This window comes from Danio rerio, chromosome 3, assembly GCF_049306965.1.
Source record: "Danio rerio strain Tuebingen ecotype United States chromosome 3, GRCz12tu, whole genome shotgun sequence".
Classification (NCBI taxonomy): Eukaryota; Metazoa; Chordata; class Actinopteri; order Cypriniformes; family Danionidae; genus Danio; species Danio rerio.
Window position 1 is genome coordinate 16,250,857 of NC_133178.1, and position 21,846 is coordinate 16,272,702.

The 21,846-nt window shown below is 34.5% G+C and overlaps 1 protein-coding gene across 1 annotated transcript in view; it reads left to right on the forward strand.

The window, feature by feature from the left end:
* The window catches only part of kcnh4a (potassium voltage-gated channel, subfamily H (eag-related), member 4a), a 53,499-nt gene that overhangs the window by 29,256 nt on the left and 2,397 nt on the right, over positions 1-21,846 (forward strand). Inside the window, exons 5-14 of the mRNA NM_001322433.1 lie at positions 1,552-1,813; positions 3,675-3,832; positions 5,293-5,500; positions 7,226-7,420; positions 8,186-8,385; positions 11,601-11,850; positions 14,362-14,561; positions 14,809-14,847; positions 16,616-16,962; positions 20,451-20,533. Of these exons, the coding sequence (NP_001309362.1) occupies positions 1,552-1,813; positions 3,675-3,832; positions 5,293-5,500; positions 7,226-7,420; positions 8,186-8,385; positions 11,601-11,850; positions 14,362-14,561; positions 14,809-14,847; positions 16,616-16,962; positions 20,451-20,533 (1,942 nt within the window). The remainder of the gene's footprint in view (positions 1-1,551; positions 1,814-3,674; positions 3,833-5,292; positions 5,501-7,225; positions 7,421-8,185; positions 8,386-11,600; positions 11,851-14,361; positions 14,562-14,808; positions 14,848-16,615; positions 16,963-20,450; positions 20,534-21,846) is intronic.

Consider the following 21,846-nt stretch of genomic DNA (forward strand, 5'->3'; position numbering starts at 1 on the left):
TCCCATCAGATCCCAATTCTAAAAAAAGGTGAATTGCCATTTCACTATATAAATTGGCAATGTGCGCTTGTTAAAAATAAATCACAAATCTTTTGATGCTGGAGTTTATTTGGTAAATGTGCTTCCATTGTAATTTGTGCACATTTTTTTCTTTTCAGATAAATATGGAGCTAGATTAGTCTCAAAAATAATAAATTTACAATATAAAATTTATACATACACAGCACAATTTATATTTACAAAATACAATTCGTAAATTAAAAATACAATTCATAAAAGCAACACGCAATTTGTAAAGAACATAAATATTTTTGCCAAATGAATTGGATTTTTGTTTTTACGAATTGCAAATTGTTTTGAATTTATGAATTGGATTTGTGTAATTACGAATCGTGTTTCGAATTTACTAATTGGATTTTGTAAATGGATGAATAATGTATGAACAATATTTTGTTAATGTATTATTTTTGAGACTGATCTGGCTCTATAGGTAAAATGTTTATTCTACTCAGTTGCACATATACATTATTTTTATGCACATTTTAAAAAATGTATTCACATCTTGGTGTTTCCATTAGATAATAATGCAAAAAAAAATCTAAATTGGCATGAAAATAGGTGGATGGAAACATATCTTGTTTTATGACATATATTGTCATATCTTTTTTTTTTCTTTTTTTGAATGCTATGAATGTCAATGGCTGCTGCGTTCCAACATTCTTCAGAATATCTTGTATTGTAGATAGAAAACCATGCAAATTTAGAACCACTTGAGTGATAATAAATGGAAAGGACATTTTAATTTTTCTTTGAACTATACCTTTAAATCACCAACTGCAGAAAAGTAATTTGCTTGTACACACACAAAAAAGAAAAAATACTTCTGCTTGAGAGGCTCTTAATATACTGCAATGACATCCAAGTTATGTCTTGCTTTTCTTTTCCTGAAATGTAGAAGTTTTTATTAAACAACATTTAAAGCCATGATTGCTGTTGAAATCAAATTTATTAGCCTTCCTCTGAATTTTGTTTTGCTTTTTCCAATATTTCCCAAATGATGTTTAACAGAGCAAGGAATATTTTACAGTATTTCCTATAATATTTTTTTTTCTAGATGAGAGACTTATTTGGTTTGTTTTGACTAGAATACAAGCAGTTTTTAATTTTTGGAAAACTAGTTTAGTGTCAAAATTATTAGCCCTTTTAACCAATATTCTTTTTTAGTGTCTACAGAACAAACCACGGTTACACAATAACCTGCCTAATTAACTTAATTAACCTAGTTAAGCCTTTAAATTGTACTTTAAGCTAAATAATAGCACCTTGAAAAATATCTAGTAAAATATTTATCATGGTAAAGCTAAAATAAATCAGTTATTAGTTATTACAACTGTTATGTTTAGAAATGTGCTGAAAAAAAATCTTACTTTCATTAAACAGAAATTGTTTAATAAATATACAGGGGGGGGGGGGGGGGGTAATAATTGAGGAGGGCTAATAATTCTGACTTCAACTGTACATTTAAAATGTTTCTTTTCATGTTTTCCACAGAATGTGTTTTCACAGCCAACTCTCCCCGAATACAAGGTGGCGTCGGTGCAGAAATCTCGCTTCATTTTGCTTCATTACAGCGTGTGCAAGGCCATGTGGGATTGGTTGATCCTCCTTGCCACATTTTACGTGGCTGTCACCGTCCCCTACAACGTCTGCTTCTCCACCCCAGACGACAGCCAACTCGACAGCCCGGATTGCGACTCCAGCTCCAGGACCACCATCGTCAGTGATATAGCTGTGGAGATGCTCTTCATCCTCGGTATGCTGTTTTCAGGGCTCATTTCCACCTCTGTTCCAATTTTAAACAGTGTTAACTTCTGACATCCGCTGAGCTCTTTCACCTTAAACATGTTAGCAAAGTGAAACATCACACCTTCAGCTCCTACTGAAACTATCTTTCAAATCCACACTGCCAATATGATCTGGGTTTTAGACAAAAAAATTAAGAGATTTAATGAATAATAAGTTTACCTTTTCAGGCCTCATGATCAAGATTTAGACCATTTTGAGTCACACTTGGGTAATTCAGTGAATTGCTTTGACTGGAGCACTGGATCATTTGAATCAGGGACTTGTTAACTAGAGACTCATTTTCACCGAATCATTTATATCAGTGACTTGTTAGCTGGAGATTTGTTCTGACCAGATCATAGTGAGTCATTAACTGGAGATTAATTTGAGACTCATTATGACCAAATATTTCCAATTAGTGAATCATTGTGATTCATTGTGACTGAATCATTTGAATCAGTATGTTATTTACTGGAGATTCTGACCAGATAATTTAAATTAATGAGTCCTTACCTGGAGATTTGTCCTGATCGGATCATTTGAATCAGTGTGTCATTAACCGAGGACTCATTATGACTAATTATTCCAATTAATGAATCATTAACTGGAGATTCATTCTGATCAAGTCATTTGAATCAGCGTGTCATCGCCTGGAGACTCTTTCTTACCAATTAATTCCAATTAGTGAGTCAGTAACTGAACATTCATTCTGATCAAATCATTTGAATCAGTGTGTTATTAACTGGAGATTTGTTTTGACTAAATATTTCCAATTAGTGAATCATTCACTGGAGATTTATTCTAATTGAATCATTTGAATCAGTTTGTCATTACCTGGAGACTCATTATGATCAAATATGTCCAATTAGTGAATCATTAGCTGGAGATTCATTCTGATTGAATCAGTTGAAACAGTTTGTTATTAACTGGAGATTTGTTCTGATCAAATATTTCCAATTAGTGAATCATTAACTGGAGATTCATCCTGATCGGATCATTTAAATCAGTGTGTCAATTACTGAACACTCATTATGACCAAATTATTAGACTAGTTAGTGAGTCATTGAGATTTCTTCTGAGTGAAAAAAGATAAAAGCACGAGTCAAGTCCAGAATTAATAGTTGCATAAAAGATACAGAGCTAAAAAAATTAATACAGTCTACGAAAAATGTGTGCAAATTTTGTGTTTACAGTACAAGAAAGTGTGTGGAAATACAGACAGTAAACAATGTAAACACGGTAAAATACACTACTCGACATTATAATTTAGAAACAATATAATATGTAGAGTGTGGTTATCTGTACAGTATATAATGCTATCATTTTGAAAGATACTCTGCTTTGAAATGTATTAAAATAATAGTTTCCCAAAATAAAAATATTTCCTAAAATCAATTTGAATCAATAATTTTTAATCTTTTTTTTTTGGCATTCTGCCATTTTTTTAGATGGCAAAAGAGAGCTGTGTTGGCATAAACTGTTAGTAAATCTTGCCATAAATCTCTCTTATTAAGAAAATGCTCCACTGTGACCCGAAGCCAGTGGTAATTTTAATAAACCCCATGAACACAGATGCGGTAAAAGAATTAATTGATGGAACTAAATGTACCGCTTAATAAAAATCTGCACAGAACAAGAATCATGAATATTTATTGAGTCCAGCATGTACTGTACAAGGCTTCATCACTCTAATTAACATGTTTTTAATATTCATGCATCCGCAGTCAATATTTGCCTAGAAAGAACACTGTTTATGATTATTATTGGTATAGATTTTTTTAAATGCTGTGAATCAAGTAATAATCTTTTATACATTTTTCTTTTTCTAGATATTATACTGAATTTCCGAACCACTTATGTTGGCCCTGCGGGTCAGGTGGTTTATGATACTCGCTCGATTTGTTTGCACTACTGTACTACCTGGTTCATCCTGGACCTCATCGCTGCTCTGCCCTTTGACCTGCTCTATTTATTCAACATCTCAGTGGTGAGAATACATGTTAAATCTGTAAATACTGTACATACTCTTACTTTTGTGATTGATCTTATTCTTTTACTATGTTGCTGTTGAATGCATGAGTTTGATTGGCTGATGAGCATTTTAAGTGTGCAATTATTTTCAAATAAACACAAAGTAAACACAAAGTAGCTCCAGACAGGTCTTGACTGCATTACAATATATCACAACTACTTTTTAAGTTTTTAACTAGTTCTATACACTGCTGCTGTTTGAGAAGCCTGAACAATGTCTAGGTGTGGTATAAGCAGAATGATCAATTTTCAAATAATTCAACCCCTCATGGAAATGGACCATGGTTTTGCTATAGTACAAGTGCAGTAACCATTTTTAACCCATTGACTTCTATTCATATACACAGCTTCACTACAAATTCTGTACCATTTGATTACTAGGGAAACACCATAGCCAAGCATGAATCATTTATTAACCATTTCATAAATTAGTTATTAATATAAAATTAACCAAAGTTTTGCAACACTAACCATAGTATAATCATAGTATTTGTCAGGATCAGTTCTAGACCCTAAGGCGGACTGTATAGCACCTGTGTACACACACACACACAAACACACACACACACACACACACACACACACACACACACACACACACACACACACACACACACACACACACACACACACACACACACACATATATATATATAAAATGCTATTCTGTGCATGTGTGATAATGCCGTGCATTTAAATCTACGTTTGACCCTGTGAGAGATTCAGTGTTTAGTCTCAATTAGAGTTATAAACAGTTATAAACAATCAAATTAAATTACTGGGATAACAGCATACACTTCAGATATAAATAATGATGTTTATGGTAAAAATTTAAATCACCGTTTTTAAAACAACTTGTCGCAACAAATGAGCGTTTACATTGTAAAGCCAGTAGGTGGAGACAACCAACCATCTAAAATGTACATCACTGATCAATTCTTCAAAAGTGATTCATCTAGTTATGAGACATGACGTTTTTAGGAGTGAGTTATTGAATCAACAGTTGTAAATAAGAATAAATAAATAAATATAATGTTTTATTGGTTGTTTTTGCTTAAAAGATTATAATGTTCAGTGGAAGAATTTAACGTTATCGACAGCTGTAATGAAGGTTGAGCCCACTAAAGATGAAATTCTGGTACTACTTCTGATATTTGTAGTAAAACTGTTATACAATTTATAAAAAATAAAAAAAAAAAGACATAAAACCATGGTTCATTTCTACGAAAGACAACCTGTTAACAATTATTTCCTCCACATTTCCTCTACATTACAATTGTGTTTTATCTGTAGTTTTATGTATGATAAAACGTATAAATACTAGTACATCCCAATCAACCTGGGTTTGTTTGCATGAGAAATTATTAATTTCCATCTGTTTATTGTTGTGTGTGTGTGTGTGTGTTTATTTTTCAGACATCACTGGTGCACTTATTAAAGACGGTGCGTTTGCTGCGTCTCCTGCGTCTGCTGCAGAAGCTGGATGGCTATTCTCAGTACAGCGCTGTGGTCCTGACCCTGCTGATGTCCGTGTTTGCCCTCCTGGCACACTGGTTGGCATGTGTCTGGTATGTCATTGGACGCCAAGAGCTTGCCAGCAACGACCCCCTGACCTGGGATATCGGTGAGGGACAATGTAGTTTACCTTTTTATTAAGGGTCAGTTCACTTACAAATGAAAATGTGCTGTTCATTTTCTCACCCTGAATTTTACTACTGAAATTCCAAAATCCTAACCTTTATTACAGGAGCTCTGACTGCTTATAGTACTGTATATTGTGCAGAATGTTTTTTTTGTCAGGTTATATTTACTGTACATTCATTAATACTTTTAAGGAAGTATAACTTTTTAATGATAATAATATTAATAATAATAGTAATGAATGTAAAAAAAAAACAATACAATCATCAGAACTTAAATGAACAGTTGACTGGTCACATATGTCCTTAAGTCACAAATACATAAAACAACAGATAACTTGAACAAATTCATATAAAGATCGGTTTACATGGATTTAAGGCATAAGCACAATCCATTTGTCCCAATATTGCAGGTATTTGTCCATTTGTAGTTTTAATGAAACAGTCACCCTCTGCATATTTTGAACATTAGACACAATATCCCAACCTTTTTAGATTTTGTAAGGGGTTCAAGTTGGAGCCATTTTCAAGTTACAGTTTTCTTGCATCATATTTTTTTGTCATGTATTATTTAGTAAATGATATTATTTGCCCCCTGAAGGAGATTGCCACACTCTTTGTCCGGCGAGTGGGAGATCAAAGTTTTTTTCATCCCAGTTAATATTTTGGTTTTAAAGTCCATGTGAAAGTCTAAATGCCAACACATTTAGAAATAAACAGAATATTGTGGAGGATAAAAGCATGTTGTGTTTTTATTTTTTTACAATATGATATGACATCTTTAAAGCATACAGTCGATTTAACCAATATGACCAAAAATAAATAAATAAATAAACACTTAGAAATGTTTTGTGTGATTTTAGTAAAATAACGATGTTGTAAGCATAAACTTCAAACATGTAATCTCAGATACTGCAGTTGTTTGTTTATTATTTAAAGTTAATATAGCAAAATGTAGAAAGCATCACTGCCTTTGTAGTTCTAGTGCTTATTTATTTATTTAATTATTTTAGATATTTAATTTAGATATTATAGATATTTATTAGATATTTACTTACCTAACATTTTTGTTTTGTTTCCTAAATCATAAAGTATTTTCTAGACAAGCAAAAACTAAAAACATTATTTTTTTTCAGAAATAGGAAGTCAAATTCAGATGAGTTTTCCTTAAAACAACAACAATAATAATAATAATAAATAAATAAATAAATAAAAAATAAATAATCTGCCAGTGGGGTAAATACAATAATCTTGTTTTCAGTTTGAATTCAGATTATTTTACCTAAACTTCTAGCAGGTTATTTAACCCATTTTAAAGGAGCATATCATCTTTTTTTTTCTTTTAAATCTCTGATTTTTTGTCAACAAACAAGACAAAAACTCAAACTCTTTTTTACAGTGTGGAAAACAGGACAAAATACTGATTATGCATGCTTATTTATGTTATTGGCAATAGAGTTTTATGTTCAACAAGGCTGGATTTATTGTATAAAAATACAATAACAACACTAATATTAAATTGTGATATTAATAGTGAAATATAATGACAATTTAAAATATCTGCATTCCATTTAAACAAAAACTATTTCACAGCTGTACATATTATTTGTCAGCTTCACTAAAGCCCACTAACTTAAAGTTAATATGAAGTTAAAGTTTCAATCCCCAAACAATTTTTCCTCTATTTCTACTCTCCCTGTCCTCTGTAGGCTGGCTGCAGGAGCTGGGCAAGCGTCTGGAGACTCCATACACGAATGGTACAGTTGGCGGGCCGTCTCTGCGCAGCGCCTACATCGCTTCGCTCTACTTCACATTGAGCAGTCTGACTAGCGTCGGCTTCGGAAACGTCTGTGCCAACACAGATGCCGAGAAGATCTTCTCCATCTGCACCATGCTCATCGGGGGTGTGTTCACCAGCTCTTATTTCAGTGTATAATTAGCTTGTTTGTAGGTCAGATGAGCCTCTTTCTCATATCCATTGAGTAAAAAAAAAACTGTTTCAGAAAGTTTTCAGAAATCTAATTTAAGATGTAGAACATATTGTTCATTGAGATGATTCAGACTGCCTAGTAGTTTGAGACGCTTTCTGCTCAAGTGGCAGCTCTGATGCCTGCTCGTGTTTGTGTGTGAGTGTGTAGGGGTGGGACAACCACATAACTGATAATGATTGGCTAAAAATGCAAATGATGCTTTTAAATATCTAGACTAAGTCATTTATTTTTTAGACTTATTTGTTGGCCAATTGTGGTAAATATTAAAAGTTATAAACCATCTATTATGTTTTATTGTTTCACTATAGAAATTATAATATTTACAATAAAATATAGCATTTGATAGATGTCTCTGCGCATTAATTAACATTAATTAAGTATAAAATAGTTTAGAATCTTATATAATAATAATTTATGTAATTCAGTGTCCATTTTATTCAACATACAATTAGTTTTTGACATTTTTCCTTTAAATAGTAATGCAGAAGTTACTTTCCCTGGCAATTAGTTACTTTTATAACTATGTAATTTAATTAATAACGGTTACTATTTGTAGGAAATAACTAGTAACCATAACTAATTATCTAATCTAAGTCTAATTTAAGACGTAGAACATATTGTTCTCTGAGATGATTCAGACTGCCAAGTATTTTGAGACTCTTTCTGCTTCTCTCACAGCTCTGATGCATGCGGTGGTGTTTGGAAACGTGACCGCCATCATCCAGCGCATGTACTCTCGCCGTTCTCTCTACCACACGCGCATGAAGGACCTGAAGGACTTTATCCGTGTGCATCGCCTGCCGCAGCAGCTCAAGCAGCGCATGCTGGAGTACTTCCAAACCACTTGGTCTGTCAACAATGGCATCAACGCCAACGAGGTGAGACCCTACAAAGCATCCTATAGGGATGTAGCTCTGAAACAAGTGCTGTGGAGCATATAACTAAAGTGTTTACACAGATCTTAAGTTCCTGTTTTATATTCAACACAGGCTCGCTGGAAATGTGTTTATATTAGTGAAATTGCAAAAACATACTTTAACATATATGTTTGAGTGCGATTTGTAGGTATAACAAATGTTCCTTTTTACATTAATAATATTTACAGAGACATTTTGTCAGGCAGTAAGTATGCATATAACTAGGGATGAAGCGATACCACTTTTTTACAAACCGATTTAACGTTTATAACGGTTTAAACCGATATACGTTTAAAGGGATGTAATTCAGTTACTATTTGTGAGAAATAGGACAAATAGGATAATAGGACCATCATTCGTTGTCTCTCACAGAGACTACTCTCAGCCGGAGTATCTCAATCCACTCTTACTGTATGTACAAAATTTGACACTAGATCTTAGATGGGACCAGATCATGTGACTGCATTATCCCTGTTTTGTAATTTTGAAAACCTTACCATTTTTAAAATGACTGTCCTGACATGCAGAGCACCAAATGGTTTGGCCTCAAATAATGTTTCATTATTATCTGCATACACGCCAAATGTTCATTGTACCCAGTGTTTTTATATATTTGTAATAAAGTGTTCTGCTGAGTTCAGTAAAGAACAATGTAAAAGGTTTTATATTGAGAGAGCCCCAATTTTTTTTTTTTTTCTGAATGTAAAAGCCCTCATCGGAGTTTGATAACATACCATCATCAGATGGAGAACAGTTTGTGTGCGCAGATCTGGGTCACATCTACTTTCAATGGACTAATTATAGCTTTCTGAGACCTACACAGTTGCTGAATACCGTCATTGTTAGAGCCAAGCGGTGATAATTGGATAGTTCAGAATAAAAAGACCCATATCTAATTAAAACAGAAACGGGAAGATCTTGGGTACAGTGTCGGGGAAGCTACTTTAATGCAGTGGCTTGTAACTTGGGAAATTTCGCTTTTTTTAAGTGGATCAACGAAAGCTACTTGTTTAAAAGTGATTCCACAAAGTTTTATTTATATATACTGCAATTCATTTATATTTTCATTGTTGTTCACTTATCTTCATATAGTGCCCTTTATTTTATATGAAGTAAAAAAAAATATCCATGATTTGTTGGACATTATTTAATAAACAGGGGTGTCATACCAAAGAACAACAATGCTAAACAATTCTGTAGTGGATCCAAAATTAGGTAAATTTGTAAAGAAATCTTACAAAAACTGAAAAGGTCATTGGCTTTACGGGGGGCTTTGGTTACATGATCTTCTATAGGGTCCTTCAACTAATTAAAGTTTTCAGTGGAATTACCTATTTAACATTAGCATATATATAGTATCACAGCATGGGGCATGGTTTTCAGTGGGGAAGAAATGTATTAAGTTCTTGTGTTTTTACAAATACATGGCATAAAAACTGAGGAATTTAATAATGAAAACGAATTAGTATTTCACTGCATTATATATATGATTTCTCTTCATTATTTTTATAATGCTACAAAATATATTCTTTTGCTTTAAAGAATTTAGAAAAAATAATGAAGCGGCTGCTTACATGTTTGTTAAAATAATTTTGCCTGAAGAAACTGATTCACTAAAATGAATATATATATATATATATATATATATATATATATATATATATATATATATATATATATATATATATATATATATATATATATATATATATATATATATATATATATTGAAAACTGAACTTTTATCCCCTCTTTTTATTTTTTCCCCAATTTCTCTTTAACAGAGAGAAGGTTTTTTCAGCACATTTCTAAACATAGTTTTAATAACTCATTTCTAATAATTTATTTATTTTATCTTTGCCATGATGACAGAAAATAATATTTTACTAGATATTTTTCAAGACACTTCTATACAGCTTAAAGAGACATTTAAAGGCTTAACTAGGTTAATTAGGTTAACTAGACAGGTTAGGGTAATTAGGCAAGTTATTGTATAACGATGGTTTGTTTTGTAGATTATCGAAAAAATATACCTTAAAGGGGCTAATAATTTTGTCCCTAAAATTGTTTTTTAAAAATTAAAAACGGCTTTTATTCTGGCCAAAATAAAACGAATAAGACTTTCTGTAGAAGAAAAAATATTATCAGACATACTGTGAAAATCTCCTTGCTCTGTTAAACATCATTTGGCAAATATTTAAAAAGATATAAAAAAAGGGCTAATAATTCTGACTTTAACTGTGTATAAAACAGTGTGTGTATACTTGTTTGGTTCTGTAGTTTTAATGCACAAAGCAATATTAAGACAAAGATAATGCTACTTTAAGTTACTTACTTCTGTACTGTTTATAAATAACAAGAAATAACATCTGCCAAGTCTGTCCTTGCTCATTTACACTTTCACCCGTCGTGCTACTAATTTATTCAGTGATTGAAAAACTAAACACTTGAGACGTTTGACAGGATCTCTCATGCTCTACAGACAGAAGCTACTGTACTCTGCTAGCATTGTGTCATGTTGAAATCATATTGAAAGAGGGGATTACGGAGCCAGATCAGTCTCAAAAATAATACATTCACAAAACATTATACATCCACAACACAAGTCACATTTACAAAATCCAATTCGTCGGTTCAAATCACAGTTTGAAAATATTCAAATCCAATTCGTAAATTCACAACATGATTTAAAATACACAAATCCAATTTATGAATTCAAAACACGATTTAAAAATACACAAATCCAATTTGTAAGTTCAAAACACGATTGGTAAATGCACAAATCCAATTCCTAAATTCAAAACACAATTTAAAAATACACAAATCTAATTTATGAATTCCAAAAATTGTTCGTAAATACACAATTCTAATTAATTTGATGAAAATATTATGAGTTTTACTTGAATACACAAATTGTGTGTTGTATTTATGAATTATGTTAAAAAACTAGATGTATATTTGTAAATGTGAATTGTGCTGTGCATGTATGAATTTTATTTTGTAAATGTATAATTTTAGATACTGATCAGGCTCCATAGGGATCACCTCATCTAGTATTTGATCGAAACCGGTTGACTGTCACACACTGACCTCTTCTCTTTTTTATGCAAAATTATGCCTTTAGGTCACCCTGTGGCACTGTGGTTAATGTCTCTGTGCTTTACCTGTCCCTTTAGCTTTTGCATGACTTCCCGGACGAGCTGCGGGCAGACATCGCCATGCACCTGAATAAAGACATTCTGCAGCTGCCACTCTTCTCCTCTGCCAGTAGAGGGTGTCTGCGTTCACTCTCTCTGCACATTAAAACCTCCTTCTGCGCTCCTGGAGAATACCTCATACGGCACGGGGACGCTCTGCATGCCCAACACTTTGTCTGCTCGGGGTCATTGGAGGTTCTGAAGGACGGCATGGTGCTGGCCATACTGGGTATGTTACAAAGAAAAAAACAACTCATTTTTTTAGAAACTAAAAGTGATTTTTATTATCTAAAACCTGTTATGACATTTATGATAGGGCTGGGACAATAAATCGATGGATTACAATTCGTCACCCCAGAATGCATTTGACCACTTATGGTACATGACTGAAAGCACAGGTGGTCTTCGTGTTGTCAAAAACCTGCCTAGAGCACCATCTGCTGTTAAAAACTAGCCTAAAATGAAATCTGCTCCTAAAAACTAGCCATGATCACCATCTGCTGTAAACAACTGGCTTAGTGCGCCATCTGCTGTAAAAACTAGCCTAGAGCACCATTCATTCATTAATTCATTTTCTTTTCGGCTCAGTCCCTTTATTAATTCGGGGTTGCCACAGTGAAATGAACCGCCAACTTATCCAGCAAATGTTTTACGCGGTGGATGCCCTTCCAGCTGCAAGCCATCTCTGGGAAACATCCATATACACTCATTCACACTCACACACTACGGACAATTTAGCTTACACTATTCACCTGTACCGCATGTCTTTGGACTGTGGGGGAAACCAGAGCACCCAGAAGAAACCTGCGCGAACGCGGGGAGAACATGCAAACTCCACACAGAAGCACCAACTGACCCAGCCGAGACTCGAACCAGCGACCTTCTTCCTGTGAGGCAACAGCACTACCTACCGCACCACTGCTATGCCCCCTAGAGCACCATTTGCTGTTAAAAACTAGCATAGAGCACCATTTGTTGTTAAAAATTAACCTGGAGCGCCATCTTCTTTTAAGAACTAGTGTAGAGCGCTGCCTGCTATTAAACACTAGCATAAAGAGAAATCCGATATTAAGGCTAGCCTAGAGCGACATCTGCTGTTAAAAATCTAGCCTAGAGCATCATCTGCTGTTAAGCACTAGCCTAGAGTGAAATGTGCTGTTAAAAATAGATCTAATGCGCTATTTGCTGATAAAAGCTAGACTAAAGCGCCATCTAGTGTTAAAAACTAACCTAAAGCACAGTCTTTTGTTAAAAACTAACCTAGAGCACCATCTTCTGATAAAAACTAACCTAGAGAACAATATTTTGTTAAAAACTAGGCTAGAGCGCCATATTCTATTAAAAACTAGCCTATAGCGCCATCTGCTGTTAAAAACTAGCCTAGAGCACAATCTGTTGTAAAAAAAACTAACCTAGAGCACCATCTGCTGTTCAACACTAACCTACTGTGAAATCTGCTGTCAAAAACTAACCTAGAGTGCCTTTTGTTATTAAACACTAGCCTAGAGAGAAATCTAGTGTTAAAAACTAGCCATCTTTTAGTAAAAATTAGCCTAGGGTGAAATCCGATGTTAAAAAACCAACCTAGAGTTCCATCTTCTGTTAAAAGCCAGCCTTGAGCACCATCTGCTGTCAAAATCTAACCAAGAGTGCCATTGTTTGTTAAAAGCTAGCCTAGAGCACCATCTGGTGTTAAAAACTAGCCTAGAGTGCCGTCTTTTGTTAAAAACTAGCTTAGAGCGAATTCCGATGTTAAAAGCCAACCTAGAGTGCCATCTTCTCTTAAAAGCTAGCCGAGAGCGCCATCTGGTGTTAAAAAAAATAACCTAGAGTGCCATAACTTTTTTAAAGCTAGCCTAGAGCATCATCTGGTGTTAAAAACTAGCCTAGAGCTTTACCTAAATGTTTTTTTTTGACAAGAAGGGAGGGTGAATGTTTTGTCAATGGCAAAAAATAAATGAATTATAAATGATTTTATTATAGTAAATGCATGCTATTTAATGTCAAGTGTTCTGTCAGTTTGAAATTATTAGATTTTGGACAGATGGCACAGTAGAAAAAATACAGATCTTGTTACCAAGGCAATATTTTTGTCAAGTTTTAAAGGCTAAACTAAAAATACTTTTGGACACCCACACAAAAATCTAAATACAGATGTTTCCTCATCTAGTAACACAAACACAAACAACTTCCACTAGTCCAAGTATATCCAACAAGCTAGATATCACCACATTTTGACAAGATATCTGACTTTAAACCACACTGAACTGAGCTAAACTGAACTGAACTTAAACACTAAAAACTGAACTACCCTGATCCAGTTACTATGACCATTTATGTGAAGCTGCTTTAACACAATCAACATTATAAAAGCGCTATACAAATAAAGCTGAATTGAATTGAACAATTTAGTCTTAATACCACAATGAAAAAAAAAATCATTAGATTTACTAATTTACTGTTTTAGTTGCAAATAATTTATATGGGCTGAATTTAAACAAACCAATTAATTTTAGTAATGTTCATCTTAATTTGTTTGTTTAAATTTAGTCTAAATAAAATGTTTGCAACTACTTAACCCCAAAAAATATAGTAAATCCACTGAAGCGTTTTTTCAGTGCAGCTATTTTCAAATCAGTAGAGTGATGATACTTTAATAAAACAGATAAGCTCACTTCTGTGTGTGTTCTGCTTAAAAAAAAAACAGCTTGATACTGAAGAGTTTATGTGATCTATCCAGGTAAAGGAGACCTGGTTGGTGCGGATCTGCCTGGGAAGGATCAGGTGATCAAAGCTAATGCGGATGTGAAGGCCCTGACTTACTGTGACTTACAGTACATCAGTGTTCGAGCGCTGCAGGAGGTTCTGGAGCTTTACCCTGAATACGGCAGCCGCTTCAATGAGGACATTCACCACAACCTCACCTACAACCTCAGAGAAGTAAATAGCCTGCATTATTCTCATCATTTACAAATTCAAATACATCTGATTGATTCAATAATATATATACCATTATATTTTAATATTTAAAAAATGTAATTTAATTTCAAATAATTTTTCCATACATATTCAATATATTCTTAAAATATACCTGAGTATACCTGTGTGTTGTATGGTGGCCATGTGTATTTTGTGTACTGTCTGAGCTTGAGTCATTACAGTACTCAGGATTTTCATTTCTCAACAGGGCCAGGCCAGATTCTCCCGCTCAACTCGACTGGCACAGGTAACAAACTGATTCTACACACACTTTCAGAGCGGTGTCTGTAATTTAGTGTTTTTATTTCATTCTTTTTAACCTTATGATTCACACACTTGCACACATGCACTGCCATACCGGTACAAATCAAAAGGCCACGTTATGTAAGATCCCAATTATTAGTGTCACTCTGAACTGTAGACGGTGTCTTGGTGTGTGTTTGTGTGTGCGCGTTTGCGTGTGTATGTGTGTGAACATCAGAGCAGCTCATCTGGCTGTGTGTGAATCAGATGAATTAGCAATCTGTTTGTGGCGCTGACCCGGTGTCTCTTTGCTGTGCCAGCTGTCTAATGATCAGAACACACACACACACACACACACACATACTTGTATAGCTATCTTTATGAGGACTTAATGATGTAATCTGGGCTGGAGCAAGCTGAACTGGCACTAGGCAAACGACGATCACGCCGCCCTCAACCCGAAAGTGAAAACGGAAGTGACCGGTTCACGAAGTGAACCTAGGTAGCCTCTATGGATATAAGGATTTTTATACTATACAGACTTTATATACTTTCCCCTATGTGTTCAATGAAAAATACAGACTGTGGAATGTATTTTTAACAGAAATATTCTGTAAATTAAGTTTATGAATGTAAAATGTTAAAAACATAGGTAGATTACTGGCAACCACAGCTGCCCATATTTTTCCATAAAAACAAGAAAGGAAAAAAAACAGCAAAACGTTTTTTGTGTCACCATTGTGGAGGATAGTAGCACCTGTGTTCAAGTACAAGATGAACTGAGAGTATCTGATGTTGTGCTGCATCTTCTTTTGTTTAAATGTAACTGTGTAGTTCCTAATGCAGTGAAAATCTGTTTGCTATTTGCAAACCCACATGAACACATTAGTGCATTGAATGACTTTACATTTTTGTGCACCAAGCTACGATTTTGTCATTGTATCAGTTCATGAAAGACGGTTATAAGAGTTAACTAATTAACACTCTCTCAGTGTTGATAATGTTAACTCTTTCGAAAGTTATTATTATTATTTTTAACATTTTTTAGTGGTTCCCATATAAACTCTGAGAGAGTGTTAATTTTAACTCTAAGGTAGTTAAACCTATTATATAAAATTTGCAGTGTACTCATAAACCAAACACTCACATAAACAATCTGCATTATTTACATTTTCAAAATACTTCAGTCTATGTGATTTATGAGCTGCTTTCCTCATGGGGGTCAAATTTACTGGTATTGCTATACTTATGGAGACATTTAGACACTACAATGTAACAAATACAAGGTACACACACATATACACATCAAACACACACACACACACACACACACTCAGAGAAACTCAGCAAAACATGAACACATTAACCGCTCAGTCAAATATAATAACATATTATAATATGCGTCTTATTTTTAGTACAAACTATTATGCACTATTCCGGATTTTTGATAAATAGAAGTTTCGAAATGTATTTATTTGGCAGAGAATTTATATATATATATATATATATATATATATATATATATATATATATATATATATATATATATATATATATATATATATATATATATATATATATATATATATGTATACATACATACATGTCAGTTGTTATCAATTGTTTTTATTTTCTAATACTTGTTTCTTTTATATATGTTTATGTAAAGCACTTTGAATTATCATTGTATGAAATGTGGTATTTAAATAAATTTGCCTTGTCTAACATAGCAGCCAGTGTCCTTTAATTAGTTTATTTTTTTCTATCACTAGGAAAAATTTGACGAGTGCAAGCTGCCATTTATCGTGGAGACCGAACAAGAGGACGACACTGGGCAGGATTTAGGCAGGAGACCCCTGCTCTCTGGCTTCAGCTGCCCTTCATCTCAGTCCAATCTGAGTGCCATGCTAGGGGAGGAGTTTCGGCACCACAACATGCTCCGTTTCTGCAGATCGCCCGTCCAGAGCTCTCGCATACAGAGTCCTCAAATACCACTCCACGAGGAGCAGACGACGGCTTCAGCTCCTGTCCCAAAAACAGACAAGATCTCCTGCAACAGACCAGCCAAACTGCTTATTCCCACTCTCAACTGCGTCAGCCCGCTGGACCTGAGCCCTCGGTGAGCAATGCTGGAATACGTTATAATGATAGCTTTGCTTTAAAGTTAGTTAGTTAGTTAGTTTATTTATATAGCACATTTTTTACAACACAATGTTGCCCAAAGTGCTGAACACAATCAATGCTAAATTAAAAGAAAACCTACATCATATACATAACAATTAAAACGTAAGGCAAACCCCTCAACATTAAAATGCTAAAGAACAAAGATGGAGTTTCAGAAGCTTTTTAAAAACAGATAGAGTTGGAGCGTGTCTGATGTGGGCTGGAAGCCCGTTCCAGAGTTTTGGGGCGACAACAGCAAAAGCCCGATCCCCACTTTGCTTACACCGGGACCTTGGTACAGAAAGAATAAACTGATCAGAGGACCCTAGTGACCTACCAGGATTATACACATGTAGGAGGTCTGATAAGAAAGGTGGTGCCAGATCATTTAAGTATTTAAAAACAAAAATGTATAGTTTAAAATCAATTCGTGATCTAACAGGCAGCCAGCCTAGAGAGGAAAGAACTGCGGGTATGTGCTCATACTTGCGAGTGCCTGTCAGAAGTCTTGCAGCTGCATTTTGTACTAATTGCAATCTATTCAGGGCAGTTTGACTAATACCCACATATAGATAATTGCAATAGTCAAGTCTTCCCAAAATAAAAGCAAGGATCACCTTCTCAAGGTCATTAAAAGAAAGAAATGACTTCACTTTTGCCACAAGTCGTAGATGGTAAAAACTGGATTGAACAACTGAATTTACTTGTTTGTTAAATTTCAGATCACTATCAAAATGAAACCCAAGGTTTCTAACAACAGTTTTTTGATAGGTTGATAGCTTATCAAAACCTATTAAATGCAGAGGGTTAGAATCGTCAAACCAGACCAGCTCAGTTTTTTTCTTTATTGAAAAAGGGATAGTTAAAGGGGATAGTTCACCCAAAAATTAACATTTTCTCATCATTTGTTTACAATCAAGTGGTTCTAAATGTTAATGAATTTCTTTCTTTTGTTGAACACAAAACAACAACAGGCTTTTTCTTAAAATGTAGCCCTATCTACATTTCTGGAGCATGAAAATTATGTAGCCAGAGGTACATTTCATCTTTTAAACGAACCCTACGAGGAGGTGTGACGCTGTTCCTTTTCGTGCTTACCAGCTGACCGATTACCTTCGCATAAACGGTTTATCTGTTGTTACCAGTTTGTTTAGTGACTTAGCACGTACTTCGACAGACTTGTGATGCCGAGCGTAGTTGACTGCGATGACAGGGTTCGATTCTGGCATAAAACAGTTCCAGAAAGCATGTAAGACAAAAACAAAAGCCAAAAAATTAAATAAATAAGTAAATAACAGGTAAAATCTGAAAACACTGTAAAAATCAGGCTGCCGTGAGAGCTTTTCTTTTTCTGGCTTGCTTTTGATAACACTGTTGGTTGGGTTTAGGGAAGAAGGAGGGTGGGTAAGTCGATCGGACAGTCAGTCAGTCGACACCGGCTTCTGGTGAATTTACACGAGATCAGCAGGCGCGAATGTCACTCGTGAAAGAAATTTGAGATCTGAAAAAGCGTACACAGCGGCCTCTAGTGGATTCGCCAAAACAAAAACTGCAAAAAAAGAAGAAAAAAAAACACACCTCCTGGGATGTATTTGGTGCCCTCCAGAAATGTATAAAGGGGTACGTTCTTGCAGCAAGAAAACAATACAGAAGAAATACAAGAGGTTCCATTCTGGTTGCTCGAAGGGCAGTTTTTGTACAAACAGATGATGAAGCATTGTCTTTAATCATTGGTATCTGTCTGGTAGAAACCTATTAATCATAATCATATGCTTAACTCTCAACATTCAATATTGGCACATTTCAACAACTCAATTGATTGAAAACTACAGATGAGCATGTGATTTATATCAAAAAGCACTAACATTTATAACATTAACTTTGAGTTCCTTTAAAAGCATAAAAGGAATATAAATAGAATATATGGAAAGAATTTACCTAAAAGGTCATATTTGAGATGTTGACAGTCATATATGTGTTCCACACTGCTATAAACACTATTAGGACACTATTAGGATAATTCACAAAAAAAGTAACTTCAATGTTTCTGCGTTATTTTGAGCAAATTTGTTCTTCCGGTTTAAAAGAAATTTTAAAGCTACGTCACACCATGAGATCCTTGTGTGAATTCCAGCGTGTAGACTGGATGTCTGTACCAGTGGGTACTACATGACGTCTTTCCAGGTCGCCAATCAGCGCACTCTATTGTGAGTGAGGTGCAACTTCATTATTATGCATGATAGCTTCGAAGTTACAGTGTTCAGAGAGACGCCACGTTGTATTGACAACTGTATTTAAAACAAGTGGAAGAAGAATTGTTCGGAGACATCGGTCATCAGTGTTGCGGTTATCTGCCGTACGAAAGTTTTGTTTCCATTTTCCCACAATGACAGCACCGATGTACTGTATGTGGACATGTGTGGATTACAGTGGTCTGCTAACATGCGACAAAAATATGTTAGTAAGGAATTTTTTTTTTATTGAAACTCCCCTTTTCATGGAAACCTTCCCTCTTTCGCCACTCGACACTCCCACCTAAACAGAGCTGGACCCACTTTCCTGACTTTTTTCAAACAGAGGTGTGAAAACACCCTGCTGAGACAGGGGGGGTTTCATGGCCCTTTAATTTATCTAACATGTGCAAAACTGGAATATCGCATATAAGGTTTATGAATAAAGTACCGTTTTCATCCAATAAGTTGAAGAGAACACAATTGTCACAAATAGGTGGCAAATATTAATAAAAAATAAAAAGGGAATTGGCTCTGGAAGGAGAAGCTACTGTGAACCCTCTTTTTGTGGTAAATTACTAGCGCCTCAGAACCGCTTTGATGACAGACTTTGGCTTAGGGATATTAAAATGAGCAAAACAACATTCAGATGTTTTACAATGTTGTCAGACCAATGGTAATTAGGCAAGTTTGTTCTGTAGACAATCGAAAAAATATTGCTTAAGGAGGCTAATCATACCGGTCTTAAAATATATTAAATCAATTAAAAACTGCTTTTAATCTAACCGAAATAAAACAAAAAAAACTTTCTCAAGAAGAAAAAATATTATAGGAAATAATAAAGATTTTTTGCTCTGTTTAACATCATTTGGGAAATATCTGATGATATAAAATATATATAATAATTAAATATGTATAATAATATATTATATTTAAAAATATATAAAGAAATAATAATTTTGACTTCAGCTGTATGAAATTTATGGCAGGAAAAAAATGTAATGTGATTGAAATTTACAAACACCAATGCAACAATAGCAACACTTACAAGTGTATTTTGGATGTTTTCTTTACTGAAGAGACACACCAAAAGGCCGTATTTGCAATGAAACGACCTCTAGTAAGAGGAAACCATCTTATAAAAGTATTGTTGAAACTGAGAGCTGATTATGTTGTTTACTGACGCTCTAATGTCCTTGTGTCTGTCCTGTAGGGTCGTCGATGGCATTGAGGATAATGAACATGCCTTTCACTTTAATGTTGAGCACAGTGAATCTCCTAACACGGAGGTCAAGGGTGAGTTTTTTCTCTCTTTTTGTTAGATAAGTGTTTTGTGGTTTTGTTCACTGCTTCTCAAACATTTCCATGCAAACAAAGCTCCCTCGTCGTCTGCCAGAGTATTTAAAGTGAAATGAAAATAAGGTTTTTTAGATGTTAGTATCAGTATGTTAGTTTTAAGGATATCTATAAGCTAGTGTGCTCCAAAACAGTGACAAAATTCAAGTTTAGAAGATGTAAAAACATTTCAAAGTTTGCAGTTTGTCACTTCTGCTTCTCATCAAATCTTGCCAATGAAATGCCCTCTAGTATCTGATATGCCCCGCCCCCTTCTCATTTACCTTTCTCTTGATGTGCTTTGATGCTCCCCTCTCACTAGCAGAGCTGTGATTAAAAACAAATTACTATTGGCTGATTTTAAAAAAGGTTAAGGGCTACTATGTGTCCCACCCTCTCTTCATGTTTCGGTTGAGATTACAACAAATATTGAATAAAAAATGCACAATACAAAGCACTTCGTCACAATCACCTGTGATCTAATCATTGCAGCTCACTGGTAAAAACACAGATTGCTAAGAACTACAAAACTGCTGTTACATGGACTACCGTTGCAGTCATGCACCACACACATACACCTGTTCCGGATCCGGATTAATTACACTCACACAGCTGAAGCTGCTCAAAGACTGATTAGTTGGACTCTTCATACAGCACACATACACACAGACTTTGCTGAGTCTTGTTACACTCTTAGTAAACATTACAACGCATTTTCTTTGTCTTGCCTTTCGTGTTTGGACCTTGCTTTGTTTTGTTTGTTTTATGTTGTCTGCTGCCTTCCTTTTTGACTATCCGCCTTTACGACTCTGGATTTACATTTGTTTACCTCTGTGTTGACCATTGCTTGCCTGACCATCTCTGTTTACTAAACCTGCATTAGGATCTGCACTTCCCTTGTCAGCGTCACTTCACATTCATGTGACTTTTAAAACCATATTAAGTCTTAAAAAGTACTTTTTAAAGGTATGTTTTAATCAAGTTCAGAACTGCCTTTATTTAATTAACTGGTGTTTTTTCAGTTATTTTCGATTGTTATCAGTGTTTTGTTGTATTTCTATGGTTGAACACACTCATCATTATGCACATTTAAGCCATTAATTGTGCTCTTACTGACTCTAATTACACAAATACATTTGCACAAATTATTATTTGCAAACTGCAAAATAACTAATTGTTCCAGCAAATTTAGTCATTTTAGGCAATTATAAAAATAATTAGTAGTAATGTATGAAAATAACTGTCAGATCACAGTGGAGCTGATGTATATGATA